General features: G+C 38.1%; 1 protein-coding gene and 1 long non-coding RNA gene across 7 annotated transcripts in view; both read right to left on the minus strand.

The window, feature by feature from the left end:
- The window catches only part of LOC122459667, a 1,177,620-nt gene that overhangs the window by 705,857 nt on the left and 455,402 nt on the right, over positions 1-16,361 (minus strand). The window lies entirely within an intron of this gene.
- The window catches only part of PPP1R21 (protein phosphatase 1 regulatory subunit 21), a 68,385-nt gene that overhangs the window by 27,218 nt on the left and 24,806 nt on the right, over positions 1-16,361 (minus strand). For all 6 annotated transcript variants that reach the window (XR_006280488.1, XM_038396010.2, XM_043512303.1 and 3 more), the window contains 7 exons: positions 15,389-15,538; positions 10,541-10,642; positions 10,366-10,454; positions 7,612-7,748; positions 6,714-6,806; positions 4,096-4,223; positions 1,909-2,061 (listed from right to left, as the gene is read on the minus strand). Coding sequence is in view for 5 of the 6 variants with exons in the window: in XM_038396010.2 (XP_038251938.1) it covers positions 1,909-2,061; positions 4,096-4,223; positions 6,714-6,806; positions 7,612-7,748; positions 10,366-10,454; positions 10,541-10,642; positions 15,389-15,538 (852 nt within the window). In the remaining variant the exon portion in view is untranslated. The remainder of the gene's footprint in view (positions 1-1,908; positions 2,062-4,095; positions 4,224-6,713; positions 6,807-7,611; positions 7,749-10,365; positions 10,455-10,540; positions 10,643-15,388; positions 15,539-16,361) is intronic.

Raw genomic sequence — 16,361 nt, forward strand, 5'->3', positions numbered from 1 at the left:
TCAGAGAAGGATCGGAGTATTATACAGGAGGATCTGGATGACCTTGTAAACTGGAGTAATAGTAATAGGATGAAATTTAATAGTGAGAAGTGTAAGGTTATGCATTTAGGGATTAATAACAAGAATTTTAGTTATAAGCTGGGGACGCATCAATTAGAAGTAACAGAAGAGGAGAAGGACCTTGGAGTATTGGTTGATCATAGGATGACTATGAGCTGCCAATGTGATATGGCTGTGAAAAAAGCTAATGCGGTTTTGGGATGCATCAGCAGAGGCATTTCCAGTAGGGATAAGGAGGTTTTAGTACCGTTATACAAGGCACTGGTGAGACCTCACCTAGAATACTGTGTGCAGTTCTGGTCTCCCATGTTTAAAAAGGATGAATTCAAACTGGAGCAGGTACAGAGAAGGGCTACTAGGATGATCCAAGGAATGGAAAACTTGTCTTATGAAAGGAGACTTCAGGAGCTTGGCTTGTTTAGCCTAACTAAAAGAAGGTTGAGGGGAAATACGATTGCTCTCTATAAATATATCAGAGGGATAAATACGGGAGAGGGAGAGGAATTATTTAAGCTCAGCACCAATGTGGACACAAGAACAAATGGGTATAAACTGGCCACCAGGAAGTTTAGACTTGAAATCAGATGAAGGTTTTTAACCATCAGAGGAGTGAAGTTTTGGAATAACCTTCCAAGGGAAGCAGTGGGGGCAAAAGATCTATCTGGTTTTAAGATTCTACTCGATAAGTTTATGGAGGAGATGGTATGATGGGATTTTGGTAAGTAATCTTTAAATATTCAGGGTAAATAGGCCAAATCCCCTGAGATGGGATATTAGATGGATGGGATCTGAGTTACTATAGAAAATTCTTTCCTGGGTATCTGGCTGGTGAATCTTGCCCATATGCTCAGGGTTTAGCTGATCGCCATATTTGGGGTCGGGAAGGAATTTTCCTCCAGGGCAGATTGGAGAGGCCCTGGAGGTTTTTCGCCTTCCTCTGTAGCATGGGGCACGGTTGACTTGAGGGAGGCTTCTCTGCTCCTTGAAGTCTTTAAACCATGATTTAAGGACTTGAATAGCTCAGACATGGGTGAGGTTTTTCATAGGAGTGGGTGGGTGAGATTCTGTGGCCTGCGCTGTGCAGGAGGTCGGACTAGATGATCAGAACGGTCCCTTCTGACCTTAGTATCTATGAATCTATGAATCTGTTGCCAGTCCCTTTAAAGAAATACGTGTGGAATGTGAACTTTACTGTATGTTCCTGGCTATTCATATGGAAAGAACAAACCACACACAAGTGGGCTACCTTTTCAGCAGCCTTGCAGCGGACCCTACTGGTGCAAATGGGCGAACAGTTAAGATCAGAACTTGCTCTCAACCCAGGGTGCTCTGCCACCCCCATTCCTCAGATAACAGCATTACAGTAGAACCTCAGTGTTACGAACACCTTGGGAAAGGAGGTTGTTCGTCACTCTGAAATGTTCGCAACTCTGAACAAAACATTATGGTTGTTCTTTGAAAAGTTTACAACCTAACATTGACTTAATACAGCTTTGAAACTTTACTATGCAGAAGAAAAATGCTTTCCCTTTTATTTTTTTAGCAATTTATGTTTAACACAGTAGTGTATTGTATTTGCTTTATTATTATTTTTGGTCTCTGATGTGCTCAATTGTGTACTACCAGTTCCAAATGACACTGGCCAGTTCGTAACGGCGTTTGCAACTCTGGAGGTTCTACTATACTATTAAAATGGTTCCGATAACCATTAATTCTTGTTTCATGGGGGATGAAAGTACATTCCATATGGCATCCTGATTAAGAGGATTCTATTGTCTAAGGTAACTAAATTAGATACTATCCTTTGCCTTCTCTCCTTGAATGTAAATGTTAGCTGAACACACACACCTTCTTTAAAGATTTCATGAAGGCAACTGCTTTCTTCTTGTACTGGAGCATACATTCAGCTGATAGAGGGCTCATGAACTCTGTCCTTCCCTTAGGCCCATAGCTCAATGAAGCTGTGAAGTGGTCTAAGTTGTTGCTAAAGAATGAGGCAATCTAGACAGGTCAAGCAAGATTTTTACTTTAAATTTAAAAAAAAAAGTGGCAGAAACAACAAAAGAGCTACTTGAAGAGAGAAAATAGTCATGGAACTGAAGTTCATATTAAAATTGCAAGTACAAATTTATTAGGGGCTTTACAAAACTCACATATTGCACAGGCATGAACTAAACAAAGATCATTTGCAATTGTGCCTGCTCCTCTATTAAGCATGTATCTTTGGCAGTACTGCGATGTATCACAACATTAGCAAACTAATATGCAAATAGCTTTTTAAAAATGGATCTAAAAATTTTAGAATATATCAGATCTTTACTAGGGCTGCCAAGCAATTAAAAAAGTTAATCGCAATTAATCGCACCATTAAACAAAAAATACCATTTATTTAAATATTTTGGATGTTTTCTACATTTTTGAATATATTGATTTCAATTACAACAGAATACAAGGTGTACAGTGCTCACTTTATTTGATTAAAAGTATTCGCACTGTAAAAAACAAAATAGTATTTCAATTCGCCTAATACAAGTACTGTAATGCAATCTCTTTATCATGAAAGTTGAACTTACAAATGTAGAATTATGTACAAAAAACTGCATTCAAAAATAAGTGTAAAATTTTTAGAGCCTACAAGTTCATTCAGTCCTACTTCTTCAGCCAATTGCTCAGACAAACAAGTTTGTTTACATTTGCAGGAGATAATGCTGCCCATTTCTTGTTTACAATGTCACCAGAAAGCAAGAACAGGCGTTATAGCTGGCATTGCAAGGTATTTCCGTGCCAGATGCACTAAAGATTCATATGCATCTTCAACCATTAGTCCAGAGGACACGCCGATGATGGATTCTGCTTGATAACAATCCCAAGCAGCGCAGACTGACATGTTCATTTTCATTATCTGAGTCAGATGCCACCAGCAGAAGGCTGATTTTCTTTTTTGGTGGTTCAGGTTCTGGTAGTTTCTGCATCGAAGTGTTGCTCTTTTAAGACTTCTGAAATCATGCTCTATATCTCATCCCTTAGGTTTTGGAAGACACTTCAGATTCTTAAACCTTGAGTCGAGAGCTGTAGCTATCTTTTGAAATCTCACATTGGTACCTTCTTTGCTTTTTGTGAAATCTGCAGTGAAAGTGTTCTTAAAATGAACAACATGTGCTGGGCAATCAACCAAGACTGCTATAACATGAATATATGGCAGAATGTAGTAAAACAGAGCACACATACAATTCTGCCCCAAGGAGTTAAGTCACAAATTTAATTAACTGATTTTTTTTTTTTAAATAAGCATCATCAGCATCGAAGTATGGCCTCTGGAATGGTAGCTGGAGCATGAATGGGCATACAAATGTTTAGCACATAGATACCTTGCAATGCCAGCTACAGAAGTGCCATGTAAATGCCTGTTATCACTTTCAGGTGACACTGTAAATAAGATGATGGCAGCATTATTTCCTGTAAACGTAAACAAACTTATTTGTCTTCGATTGGCTGAACAAGGAGGAGGACTGAGCGGACTTGTAAGCTCTGAAGTTTTACTTTGTTTGTTTTTGAGTGCAGTTGTGTAACCAAAAAAAAATCTACACTTGTAAGTTGCACTTTCACAACAGACTGCACTACAGTACTTGTAGGAGGTGAATTGAAAAATACTCTTGTTTATCATTTTACAGTGCAAATATTTGTAATAAAAAATATACACTTTGATTTCAATTAAAGTACAGAATACAATATGAAAATGCAGAAAAACATCCAAAATATTTAATAAATTTCTATAGGTATTCTATTGTTTAACAATGTGATCAAAGCTGTGATTAATCACTATTAATTTTTTAAAATCACAATTTTTTTAAATCACAATCAATATTTGAGTTAATCGCGTGAGTTAACTGCAATTAATTGACAGCTTAACTCTTGAGGTCTTTATGAAGTATGTAAAGATTAAAGATTTAACATGAGTTAAATCTTTGAGAAAAGTGAGATTTTAAAAACTAATTTAGGTTGACACAATTAGATTTTGGCTAGGAAACAAATTACCTTGCCTGCTCCACTTGTTAAAGCCACTACTGAGGACAAGATGCAGTCATTTGTTGTTATAAGTTTCTGTGTGGCTGTTGGAAGCTCATGTTCTAAGGCAGCTTTCTGACTGTAGTGCTTGGAAATTTCTAAATGAAAACAATTACATTGTGTTAATTACTACATTATATTCTTTCCTATACTCCACCCTTAATTGCTACCAATTAAGAGTAGTGGATGCTGGGCACTTCTGAAAATCTGACCCTAAATGAATTGCTCAAGGTTGCAGCAGCTCACGAGCACTAGAAAGAGGGATTGTTGTGACAAATCTATGCTATGGAAAAAATAGATGCTAGAAAAGACTCCTCCAACTTCAACACCTGGCTACTTTTTATGAACACACACACACACACATATATATGATACCCAAAACATCTCAGCAGCTTTTCACCATCCTAATGGTGCAACAATTTCTCCTACTCTTTGTAGTTATTTTTGTTCAGCAAGGAATCTTCACGTTAGTCTTTCAGTAACATATCCTCTGGTGCCCAGTAATCCTATTGTGTCTGTCATTGCGTCAATGATAATTTGTCCATTTTGTAAGTGCGTATTGAAAACAAACAATTTTGATTGAATTAATGATCTCCAGTACAACCAACTTTTAAAAACAGGAACTGCAGTATGTAGTAATAAACTGCAGAAAAATTGCTAACAGACTGAACAATGGAAATATCTCACTGCCAGTTACAGAATGCAAATATTTATACAGTTGACTAGAGTTACAGTATTAAAATAAGTCAACTAAATTTACCTTCTTTCCTTTAGCACCAATAATCTCAATAGACTTGGTTCTAGAAAGAGTTCTAACATGTTTAGCATTTTGTAAAGGCATTTAAAAATTTTAAATTAATTCCCCCCCTCCCCGATTAGTAACCAACTATCACTAATAAAAAAAAGTCAAATACAATATAGTCTGTTTGAACAATATATAGATGTCTTCTATACATCATTAAATTATACCTTCTGTGAAAAAGTCAGCGGGACAGTGTCAAAGCTGAGCATCTCTCAAGTTTCTCATTTATTATACATATTCTAGTAAATATATACATATTCTAGAAAACCCCCAGCTCCATCCCCTCCATGGAGAAAATTGTTAGGAAAATTCCAGTATCAGATGGTTGAGACTCTCCATCACCTGGGATGTTTATGATGATGAGCATGCACATACATACATTACATATGGGAGTGGATGGGGGGGGGGAGCGATAGACATGGAAGATCTTGACTTTAGTAAAGCTTTTGATACTGTCTTGCATATCTTTCTCAAACAAACAAGGGAAATGCAACCTAGATGGTGCTACTATAAGGTGGATGCAAAACTGGTTGGAAAACTGTTCCCAGAGAGTAGTTATCAGTGGTTCACAGTCAAGCTGGATGGGAATAACGAGTGGGGTCCCACAGGAATAAATTCTGGGTCCGGTTCTGTTCAATATCTTCAATGATTTAGATAATGACAGAGAGAGTACACTTATAAAAAGTCTGGGGACAATACCAAGCTGGGGGGGGGTTGCAAGTGCTTTGGAGGATAGGATTAAAATTCAAAATGATCTGGACAAACTGGAGAAATGGTCTAAAGTAAATAGGATGAAATTCAATAAGGACAAATGCAAAGTACTCCATTTAGGAAGGAACAATTAGTTGCACACATACAAAATGGGAAATGACTGCCTAGAAAGGAGTACTGCGGAAAGGGATCTAGGGGTCATAGCAGACCAGAAACTAAATATGAGTCAACAGTGTAACACTGTTGCAAAAAAAGCAAACATCATTCTGGGATGTATTAGAAGAGCAACAAAAATTATTAAAGATTGAGAAAACATGACCTTTGAGGGAAGATTAAAAAAAATGGGTTTGTTTAATCTGGAAAAGAGGAGACAGAGGGGACATGATAAGTTTTCAAGTACATAAAAGGTTGTTACAAGGAGGAGAGAAGAATTAACCTCCGAGGACAGGACAAGCAGCAATGGGCTTAAATTACAGCAAGGGAGGTTTAAATTGGACATTAGGAAAAACTTCCTGTCAGGGTGGTTAAGCACTGGAATAAATTCCTTAGGGAGGTTGTGGAATCTCCATCATTGGAGATTTTTAAGAGCAAGTTAGACAAACACCTGTCAGGAATGGTCTAGATAATGCTTAGTCCTGGCATGAATGCAGGGGACTGGACTAGATGACCTCTCAAGGTCCTTCCCAGTCCTATGATTCTATATGAGAAAACATGTAGATTTCACTGTCCTTCCACTCTACACATCAGTTTCATTAGAGCAAGCAGAGCACTGAAACCAGAAGAATCCTGCTCTCTGAAGCACCCAGAGCATTATTATTGTCTATTTTAATACCCTGCCTACTAACAAGAATGAAGGCGACAGCCAGAACAGTGGAGGCACCACAATAGGCGTACACAAACCTGCAAACTAAAATTATGTTGGGTGGTCTAATTTTAGGTCTTTCGGCCTTTAACGTAACCCTTTACAAGCTAAATTACTGGATGTAGATATATTTAGCCTTACTTTCAAAACCAGGCATCCAACATAATTAAGATGTAGCCCATTTTAAATTCCTTACCCCTCGTTTATTCTCACCTTTCATAACATTATGAAATCCATGAAGACTTGCAGCAATGTGTGTGAATACTGAACTGTAATTTGTCCGAAGCAGCCCTTCTGGTTTTATACCTAAAAACCAAGCAAAAAAGTTGACAAGTCTACATTCAATGATCAATTTTAAAAATATATCAAACCCCGAAAGTAATCTGGGTTTCTGAATGGTGGAAATATTTGCAGGTTTTATATTTAGCACTGTTAACTGAACTAAGCAAGTCAGACGTCCAAACTTTTTAGATTTTGCTCAGACATTGCAATTACACCAGAGTATTTTGGTTTGGAAAAAAATCAATTCAATATATAGTGTGAAATCTACACAGCTGTTGCAATATTCTTTACTATCCAAGATAATGGTTATTTTTACCAGGAGCCTTTTTGTCTCTCTAAATGTTAGGGTCAATCCAGTGATCAGTTACACCTCATTTGCGGTTTCTTTTACTTTGCCACTATATATTTCAATGTTTATTTTACAGCATTAAACTGATGTTTAAGTGATTTTTTTTGTGTTTCACTTACATACTACTATAGTTAGAAAGATACAGTCCAAACAAGCTTATAAGGTATTTTGTTTGTGAGAGGAGAAGCTGTTTGTTTTGGTGGTGATGAGGAAGTGAAAGAAGGTTCTGACCTAATAATTGAAGATTGAATGCTCTCATACTGGCTTAAAAAGCCTACAGAAGACAAAGGAACAAATGATAATTATACTACAAAAGCTCATAGCCCATTTCATCTTTTTTCTATAAACAGCATTTAACATGTAACACCTATAGCTTAGCCAGTGTATTATTATGTCCCGTGAAGACCTATTTTTTTGTTTCATATTTGCAAAACCATGAAGGATGCTAATGCTTCCTATTACAATAGATTGGACACTTACTTGGTAAGACAATAAGACTAATGTATATGTGTAACTTCTCAAAGACTGCAGTAATCTTCTTCATATCATTATGGAGCTCCAGATTCCTGGCTCTTAAAGCAGCTGTGCAAAGAGAAGATTCACACTCTTCTTCCAAACTAGGAACATATGAATTTTTAAAATAGTGAGTATCTTGCCAAACAAATGCATAATTTTCATAATCAACAGAATAAACATTTCTGCTGCTGTTTAAATTCTGAGTCAGAGAAGCAACGAGAAAAAGATAAAATTCTCAGCTCCTTTTTCTATAAGAACATAAAAAGGACCTTAGTGGGTCTGACCAATGGTCTAGCCCAGTACCCTGTCTTCCAACAGTGGCCAATGCTACATGTTTCAGACGGAATGAACAGAACAGGGCAATTCAGTGATCCATCCCCTCTCATCCAGTCCCAGCTTCTGGAAGTCAGAGGTTTAGGGACACCCAGAGCCAGGATTGCATCCCTAACCACCCTGGCTAACAACCATTGATGGATTTATCCTCCATGAACTTATCTAATTCTTTTTTGAATCCAGTTATACTTTTGGCCTTCACAACATCCTCTGGCAACAAGTTCCACAGGTTGACTGTGTGTTGTGTGAAAAAGTACTTCCTTGTGTTTGTTTTAAACCTGCTGCCTATTAATTTCATTGGGTTACCCCCTAGTTCTTGTGTTACATAAAGAGGTAAATAACACTTGCCTGTTCATTTTCTCCCCACCATTCATGATTTTATAAACTTCTATCATATCCCTGTCTTAGTCGTCTGTTTTCTAAACTAACCATTCCAAGTCTTTTTAAATCTCTCTTCATATGGAATCTGTTCCATACTCTAATCATTTTTGTTCCCCTTCTCTAGATAGTTTCCAATTCTAATATATCTTTTTTGTGATGGGATGACCAGAACTGCATGCAGTATTCAAGGCATGGGAAAACAAGGGATTTATTTAGTGTCATTATATTTTCTGTCTTATTAAGAATAGCATTCCTAATGGTTCCTAACATTGTTAGGTTTTTGGTTTGTTTATTTTGGGGGGGGGGGGGCGCCTTGATTGCTGCTGCATATTGAGCAGATGTTTTCTGAGAAATATCCACAATGATTCCAAGATCTCTTTCTTGATGGCGTCTAAATTAGTTACCACCACTCATTTTGTACACATAGTTGGGATTGTTTTCCAATGTGCATTACTTTGCATTTATCAACACTGAATTTCATCTGCCATTTTGTCAAATCCTTTTGTAACTCTTCAAAGTTAGCTTTGAACTTAACTATCTGGAGTAATTTTGTATCACCTGCAAATTTTTCCACCTCTTTGTTTACCCCTTTTTCCAGGTATCATTTATGAATATGTTGAATAGCACAGGTCCCAGTACAGCTCCTTGGGGAAGCCCGCTATTTACCTCTCTCCATTGTGAAAACTGACCATTTACTTCTACCCCTTCTTTCTTATGTTTTAAGAGTCACCGATAATTGAGAGGACCTTCCCTCTCATCTCATGACTGCATACTTTGCTCAAGAGCCTTTGGTATGGGACCTTATCAAAGGCTTTCTGAAATTCCAAGTATACCATATCAACTGGATCATTCCTGTCCACATTCTTTTTGACACCATCAAAGAATCCTGATCGACTGATGAGGCATGATTTCCCTTTACAAGGGCTGTGTTGATCTTCCCCAGCATATGGATCAACAAGGAATACTTTAGACAATTTTAGATTAGTCATAACCTATGAATAATGGAAAAAAGAGGTTCTTCCATTCCAATACCCACCATACTGGTACTTCATTTTCTTTGCTGTTAATGACTTATTATTTATAGTATCTTAGCATCTAGTAGCCTCAGGCATGGACCGGGACCCCACTGAGCTAGGCAATGTACAAACAGAATAGAGACAGTCCTGCCCCAAAGATCTTATAATCTAAGTATAAAACAAGAGACAACAGATGGATACAGATAGATGTGGGAGTACAAGGAAACAATGAGAAAATGCATTCTCGGGAAGACAAATTACAGAACTATCAGGGGGAGAGGAATGTCAACTATCAAGCTGAAGATAATCCATCTGTCCCTTCCCTATCCCACAAAATGATCAAGGGTGTTTTTGGGGAGGGGATGGGGGTAGGATAAGACCATCCCCTCCTTTCTATACCTCCTAGCCCATACCCTAGTTTTGAGTATTATTTTGAAGGCACAATCCATATCTCTTCCAATCCACTCAATCAGGCAGGAAATAAGATCTGCTCAGGAATAAGGAGAGAAAGAAGACAACCTGCAAAGGGGATGGGCAGGCGGCTTTGTTTTACAGGTACAAATTCAAAGATGCCCTAAGTATTGCATGAGAAATATCCAAGCCTGGGGCAGACCCAGGAAATCAATGATTTCAGTAAACAACCTCATGAAGTGATTCCACAGTTGCCAAATCTCATGGATTTAATCACATGATTCACAATATTTGCTATTTTTCTTAAACTCACAGCGGCTGCAACCATGAGAATTTCAGCTCTCTTTTTTCAAATGCAAGTTTCTAGGCCTCATGGTTGCAGAAAAAACCCTGGCAAGTGTGCCCCAAATGCTGCCTACTGCCTCAAAAAACAGAAAATACAGAACAACCTAAAATATTTTTTTAATCTAATGTTTAAGCCAATTGCATAGTGTTTTGGGGGTGGGCTAACGACTTTTGAGGAGTTGGGGTTGGTAATACAAGCTAGAACACTTAACAGATTTCAAGAGGAAAATACCTTTTTAACTGATAAGGAAGAATCTTCCTGAGAAAACATGTGTAGGAAGTTAAATGTTCAGAAAATACTTTCAATTTCACAGTTGTTTCCTAAGGAAAAGATAACCAGATTTAAGAGCTATTTGCACAGTAAAGGTTTATTTTTCATCAGGAAAAAATATGATCAAAAATATTACCAGCACAGTCACAGTATCTTCTGTAATACTCTCAAACAAGTGAAGCATTCCTTCCTCCAAAGGGCGAACATAGGATGCATTTTCATGAAGATACTGTGAGAACTGAATACAAAGATATTTAAGTGGCTCTTGCTAGTAAAGATTACAAACTGCTCAAAGCTGACAGATGAATATTTAAACATTAATATAGCACTTGTCATTGTGAAGGATCCCAAAGTGCTTCACAAAAGGTATACACCCCTACTGATGGGCAGCCATCTCTGAAAAGCACCATACCCTGCACTATTTTGGGGAGGAAATGACACTGGAAGCAAGTTCTGGTCAGGGATACTGGAGCAAATCCCTCAGAAAAGGAAAATAGAATTTTTAAATGGCTATGCACAGTAGTCAGAACCTCTATCTCCCTAAAGCTCACTTTCAGAAAAGTAATGAGCTGCCTTACAAGTAAAACTTCATTAAGAACCCTTTAAAAAAGGTGTTATGACAACTTCCCCTTCAAAAGAGGTCTCCTTTAGAACAACAGTGCTTTTAAGTGCATTCTTATTAGGTTATGAACCCAAGATGATGCATAAGAACAACACTGGCTTTTAACTGTGAATTTTTAACACAGAATTTTTAAGCAATTTATTCTACAAATTCTGACTGAAGCCATGGTAATTCAAACTTTTTTTTTTTTTTAAATTTCCCCCATAAAGGATTTGGCTTCATTTACCCACAGGTATTATTTACATTGCAGTAGCATCTAGAAGCCCCTACCAGATATATTGTAAGGACCCTAGAAAAATAAAAAAAAAAAGTGTAATGCAATGTAGTATAATGTTAACAAGAGGAAAGTGGTGTCTATACTGCTAGACAGTCAGACATGCACAAAACTGGATTAAACAAAGGGAAACCGGTAAATCTAAGGATGCTAAAGTACAACAAGCAGAATGTTCTCGAGTTGTACTGTCAGGACTTGGAGCTATCTGGTCTGATGCTAAAGACCCAATAGAACCAACAATCCAATACACAAAGAAAAATGTAATACTTGAACCTAGAACTGTCCACATCTGCTCTGAAAGTTTAGGAATAGCTTGAAAGCGCCAGTCAAAACCTTGAGTTGGGGAAAAATACATCAGTACAAGTGTGCTAACCCACTTCATGACACCAATGTTATGAGAACTCCATAGTACAGAGGGGGACATTTTTGCACAACTCAATGAAGAAACTGAGATCACACTTGTCAAGCAGATAGAGAATAAAAGAAAGCTTCAGGAGGAGAAGCTTTGACATAAAATACTGAACTGTCGGAGAGTCACAGAGGAAGCACTGGAAATAAGAGTGTACTGCAACAATTAGGCCACAAAAGGGTGAGAATAAGACCAGGTCACAGAAAAAGCTCAGAGGACCTAAACTACTGGATCAGAGACTCTATTAGAAACTTGCATAATGACAGGTTTCTGAGTAGCAGCCGTGTTAGTCTGTATTCGTAAAAAGAAAAAAGGAGTACTTGTGGCACCTTAGAGGCTAACAAATTTATTTGAGCATAGGCTTTCGTGAGCTACAGCTCACTTCATCGGATGCATGATGCTGTAGCTCACGAAAGCTTATGCTCAAATAAATGTGTTAATCTCTATGGTGCCACAAGTACTCCTTTTCTATTAAAAACTGAAGCATTAAATAGCAGCAGTGATTTGAGTTATCAGTTTGTACCATGTGGGAGGCACCTTTCCCTGATAACTATTTCCAAAAAAGTATTGACAAAGATGAATCCCTATCAAGAAGGGCCAACTCTTCACTAAAAAAAATTGGATTTTATTCATTTAAAAGTTTGCATTTGTGACACATAGCTAGAAAGAGTTAAACATCTTGCAAAATAATCCACAGAAGACATGTGGGGAGATGTTTGTGTTTTTGTGTATTTACATATGTATGAGTAGGGTGGACAATGTAATCAGCAGTCCCTGTCTATGCTGTATTCTGATCATTCAGAGCTCAAAAGAAGATTCTATCATTTAAATGAATTGTAAACATGGGATATCTTGGTATTGTGAAAGGTGGAGGAACAAGCAAATGGCCTTATGTTAATTCCTATAGCTAAGTACCCTTGATGGACCTCCTTCAAAGTCATTCTAATTACCTTTTGTTCCCTGAGGAACTCCCAACTTGTCAAAGAGGACATGAAATTGTACAAAAGATCCTTGGGTCCCGATTGTCATCTCAGATCTGCTTAGACTTGGGGGGGAAGGGGGGGAAAGAGAGTTTGAGTTGCAAGACTGAGGTCCCAGTTACACTGGTAAGCCTTGAATATGAGATTTGGACATTGGACTATAACCTATGAACTGAATTCTAAAAGGGACTCTTTGCACCATTTCTGCTTTGAATCTGAACCTCAATGAATTGAACTCATGTCTGTATGTATATTGATCTTTTAACCGTGTTCTCTCTCTCTATTGTTTTTTAATAAATTTTAGTTTAGTTAATAAGAATTGGCGGTAGCATGTATTTGGGTAAGATCTGAAACATAACCTGGGAGGTAATGCGTCCGATCCTTTGGGATTGGTAGCACATGTTCTTTTATATGATGAAATAAGATTCACAGAAATTTTCATCATATCCAACATGGGTACGTGGATGGAGGCCTGAGGCTGGATCACTTTAAGGGAACTGTGTTGTTTGGACTTCTGAGTAACCAGTAAGGTAATAAAGAAGTTGTTTGTGCTAGTTTGGTGAATCTATTGGAATATCCACCAGTTTTTTTTGGGATTGTCTGCCCCATTCTTTGCAGTTCACCCTAATTGAGTGACCACAGCTGGCTCCCCACTAGAACCCCGGTCACAGCATTGCAGTTGTACCCAGAGGTGCCAACTGTGAACAGTTTGAGATAGTTTAGATCGCCATTTCCCATGCCATGTCTGTTCTGTGGATTAAAAAAAAACATCAGGCTTCATAACTGTCCAGCTGGAAACTTACGCAACTACTAAATTCACTTAAATTGAATTATGCAGACCTACTCTGCACAGCAATTTTAGACAAGGGGCCATTGCGAAATGCCATTTTGTGTTTCAATGATTTTTAAACCAAATGTGTTCAATTCAGAAGTAAAAATGAGTTTCTTTTCCAATCATCAGCTCTGCAAATTCACCACGGACTCTGAGAGTCAAGCTGGGTCTTATCTGCTGTCATACCACCACCAAGAAAGGTTCTGTGGGGCACTAGGTCCCTAAAGATACCAGTATAGTGCCCTGGTCTTCAATGTGTTTGCATAGGTGTAAGTGACTGGAATGTCAACAATTCTTGGGATGTAGAAGACCAAGTATAAACAGCTTACACACTCAGCTGAGTTGCCTCTGCAGTGCTGTAAGGATTTGTAAAAAAGGAAGAATTTGTCATTTATGTCAGTAAATATGGCACTGAACATACAAAGGGAGCAGATCTATGTAAGATTGTGCTGTTACTACACAGTCACTTTTCAGAGTATAACTGCACTTTGGAAGTTAAATTAACACTGCACTGTACATAGAGGAATGCAAGTAAATCCGATGTTAAAAGTGTGACTTTGTAATCTATTTTCTGTTCTGCTCCTGAAATCTACCACAGAACCAATTACAATTCTTGTACATCGAAGTGCAGAGCTATTTAATTAATAGTACTATCAACAGAATTAGCGACCTTGAGAGTGGAGAAGTTGATAACTTATCTTAAATACCCAAGCTAAATAATTTGGAATATATTAGAAATCCAAACTATTAGATAAGAAGGCTAATGAACGGAAAAGCCTTCCACAATTACAGTAGTCAAAAGTAAACTGGGTTGTCCAACCATTTAAGTGCTATTCTAGACACTGAAGAGCACTGAAGTCCAACATCTCAGAGCAGTGACAGCTTTGGATTATAGCAAAGTGTGGTAGACAAAGTTCTTTTCTGAGCTTTGTCCCATAGAAAGAAAGAATTCACATTGTCACAATTCACAGGCTTGTGTAGTCTCTCTCTCGAAAAAAAACAAAACAAAACACAACACACCCACCTCCACAAGGGGTGTGGCTCCCAGCACTGGTACACTGTCTATACTGGTGCTTTACAGCCCTGAAACTCGCTGTACTCGGGGGGGGGGGGGGGGGGGGGGAGTTCACACCCGAGCGAGAAAGTTGCAGTGATGTAAATTGCCAGGTGTAGACAAGTCCTAAGAATAGCTCAAAGCACTGTATGCACACAAAGCTTTATAATCCCTCTAGAACATAAGGATGGTTAAACAGACAGGTAGCCCAAGATCAGACAGTAAGACAATGAATAATTTGGGAACAGAGTCCAAAAGTTAATCTTATGTGAACCATAACACTTCTACCTCTAACATTTCTAAATTCTATTCCCTTTTAGTTTCCTATTACTGAGATGTAAATGTATACAATTAAACTAGGCCTTTCTCTGTCCTCACATTCTTCTCATCCTCATGTTCCTCCATTTCTCAAAATATTCTTATAGCATCTAGTAAAAGGAAAGGACAGCTCTCAGATAGTGTAATACTTAGATATTTGAAGGTTGGCTCATTTCATAAACTTAATTTAGTTTGGTTTCTATGCTTCTAGCAGAACCTTGTTTTGAGTATTGTATTGCTCATATACTAAAGGCACAGGGAGGGGGAAAATAGGATTCTTTACAACCATCCCCTCTCTTGCACCCAAATGATTCCTGTCACAGCAGTGACCCTCTTAAGAAAGACTGCTCCTTCAGAAATTCTTAATGCTGCTCCAATAAGGGAAGGATAAGGTGTTTCCCATGAGAGTGATCAGAGATGTCCTCCGATCAGTAACAGGCCAATGTATAAGGTAATCAAGTTTCTGTACAATATTAACTGAAAAATCAAGTTTACCTTCTGATTTAATGGTGATATAGTATCCGTGGCAGAATCAATGGGAAAAATCTGGACTCTCTGTTCCATGTAAGTATGAAAGTTCAGAAGAGCGGCCACAAGATCCTGAACGAAAGCTAAAGCCTGACCAGCAATGTCTCGCAACTTCAGCTTTAACACAAACAGTTACAGTTGGTATATTTCAGTTACAACAAATACAATCTATTTAAATGGAGACTTTAAAAAAAACCCTACAAAATTGCACACAATATCTCAAGAATAGCTTTAGAAAGTCTTTAACTTAAGACAGTATATTCCTTTTCATGTAACCTAGTTTCCTGGTGGTGCTTTGCTGTAGATGTGTCCTGTGACCCTACCTTCAGAACTCATTACCTGGTTGGTAATTTTTTTTTTTTTTCTTATTCTGTCCTGTCTAGACAAAATCTAGGTTATAAAATTTCACTGTTTGTTGAGTCTCCCCAAATATAGTACCTCATACATTTCTTTTTATTGTCTATTTCCCTAACCTACCTCAAACTCTCCTCCTCCTATTTTGGTGTCCCCCGTGTATTTCAACCAGTGCAATTACAGCAGAACCTCATTAATGCAGTAAAACTACAGGTGCAAAAATCTGCCCTGAAAACAGATTTTCAAGACTAGATTAGTGACCAACCAATATGGATCTGCTTCTGTACCAGAGGCAGGGTCAGAGATTGACTTACACCATATTCCCACAGGCCACTTCAAGTTCAGCCAGGCCCTACCACTCAGCAATTGCTGGCGCTAGACTATCTCCATCACAAAACAGGCCAGTGACAGCCATCTATTCACTCCCAGCTTGGCTATAGCCACAGAGACAGTGAGTGAGCCCATTCTCTTCAGAGATGCTCCTGAAGAGCAGAGGGCAATCATAGCAATCTTTCTAAAGGAATCCCTGCATGCTGCAGTCCAGTGGTTCCTCTTCCCTTCCATGACCCTAGAAGAGCCATGGAAG

This window comes from Dermochelys coriacea, chromosome 3 (assembly GCF_009764565.3).
Source record: "Dermochelys coriacea isolate rDerCor1 chromosome 3, rDerCor1.pri.v4, whole genome shotgun sequence".
Classification (NCBI taxonomy): domain Eukaryota; kingdom Metazoa; phylum Chordata; order Testudines; family Dermochelyidae; genus Dermochelys; species Dermochelys coriacea.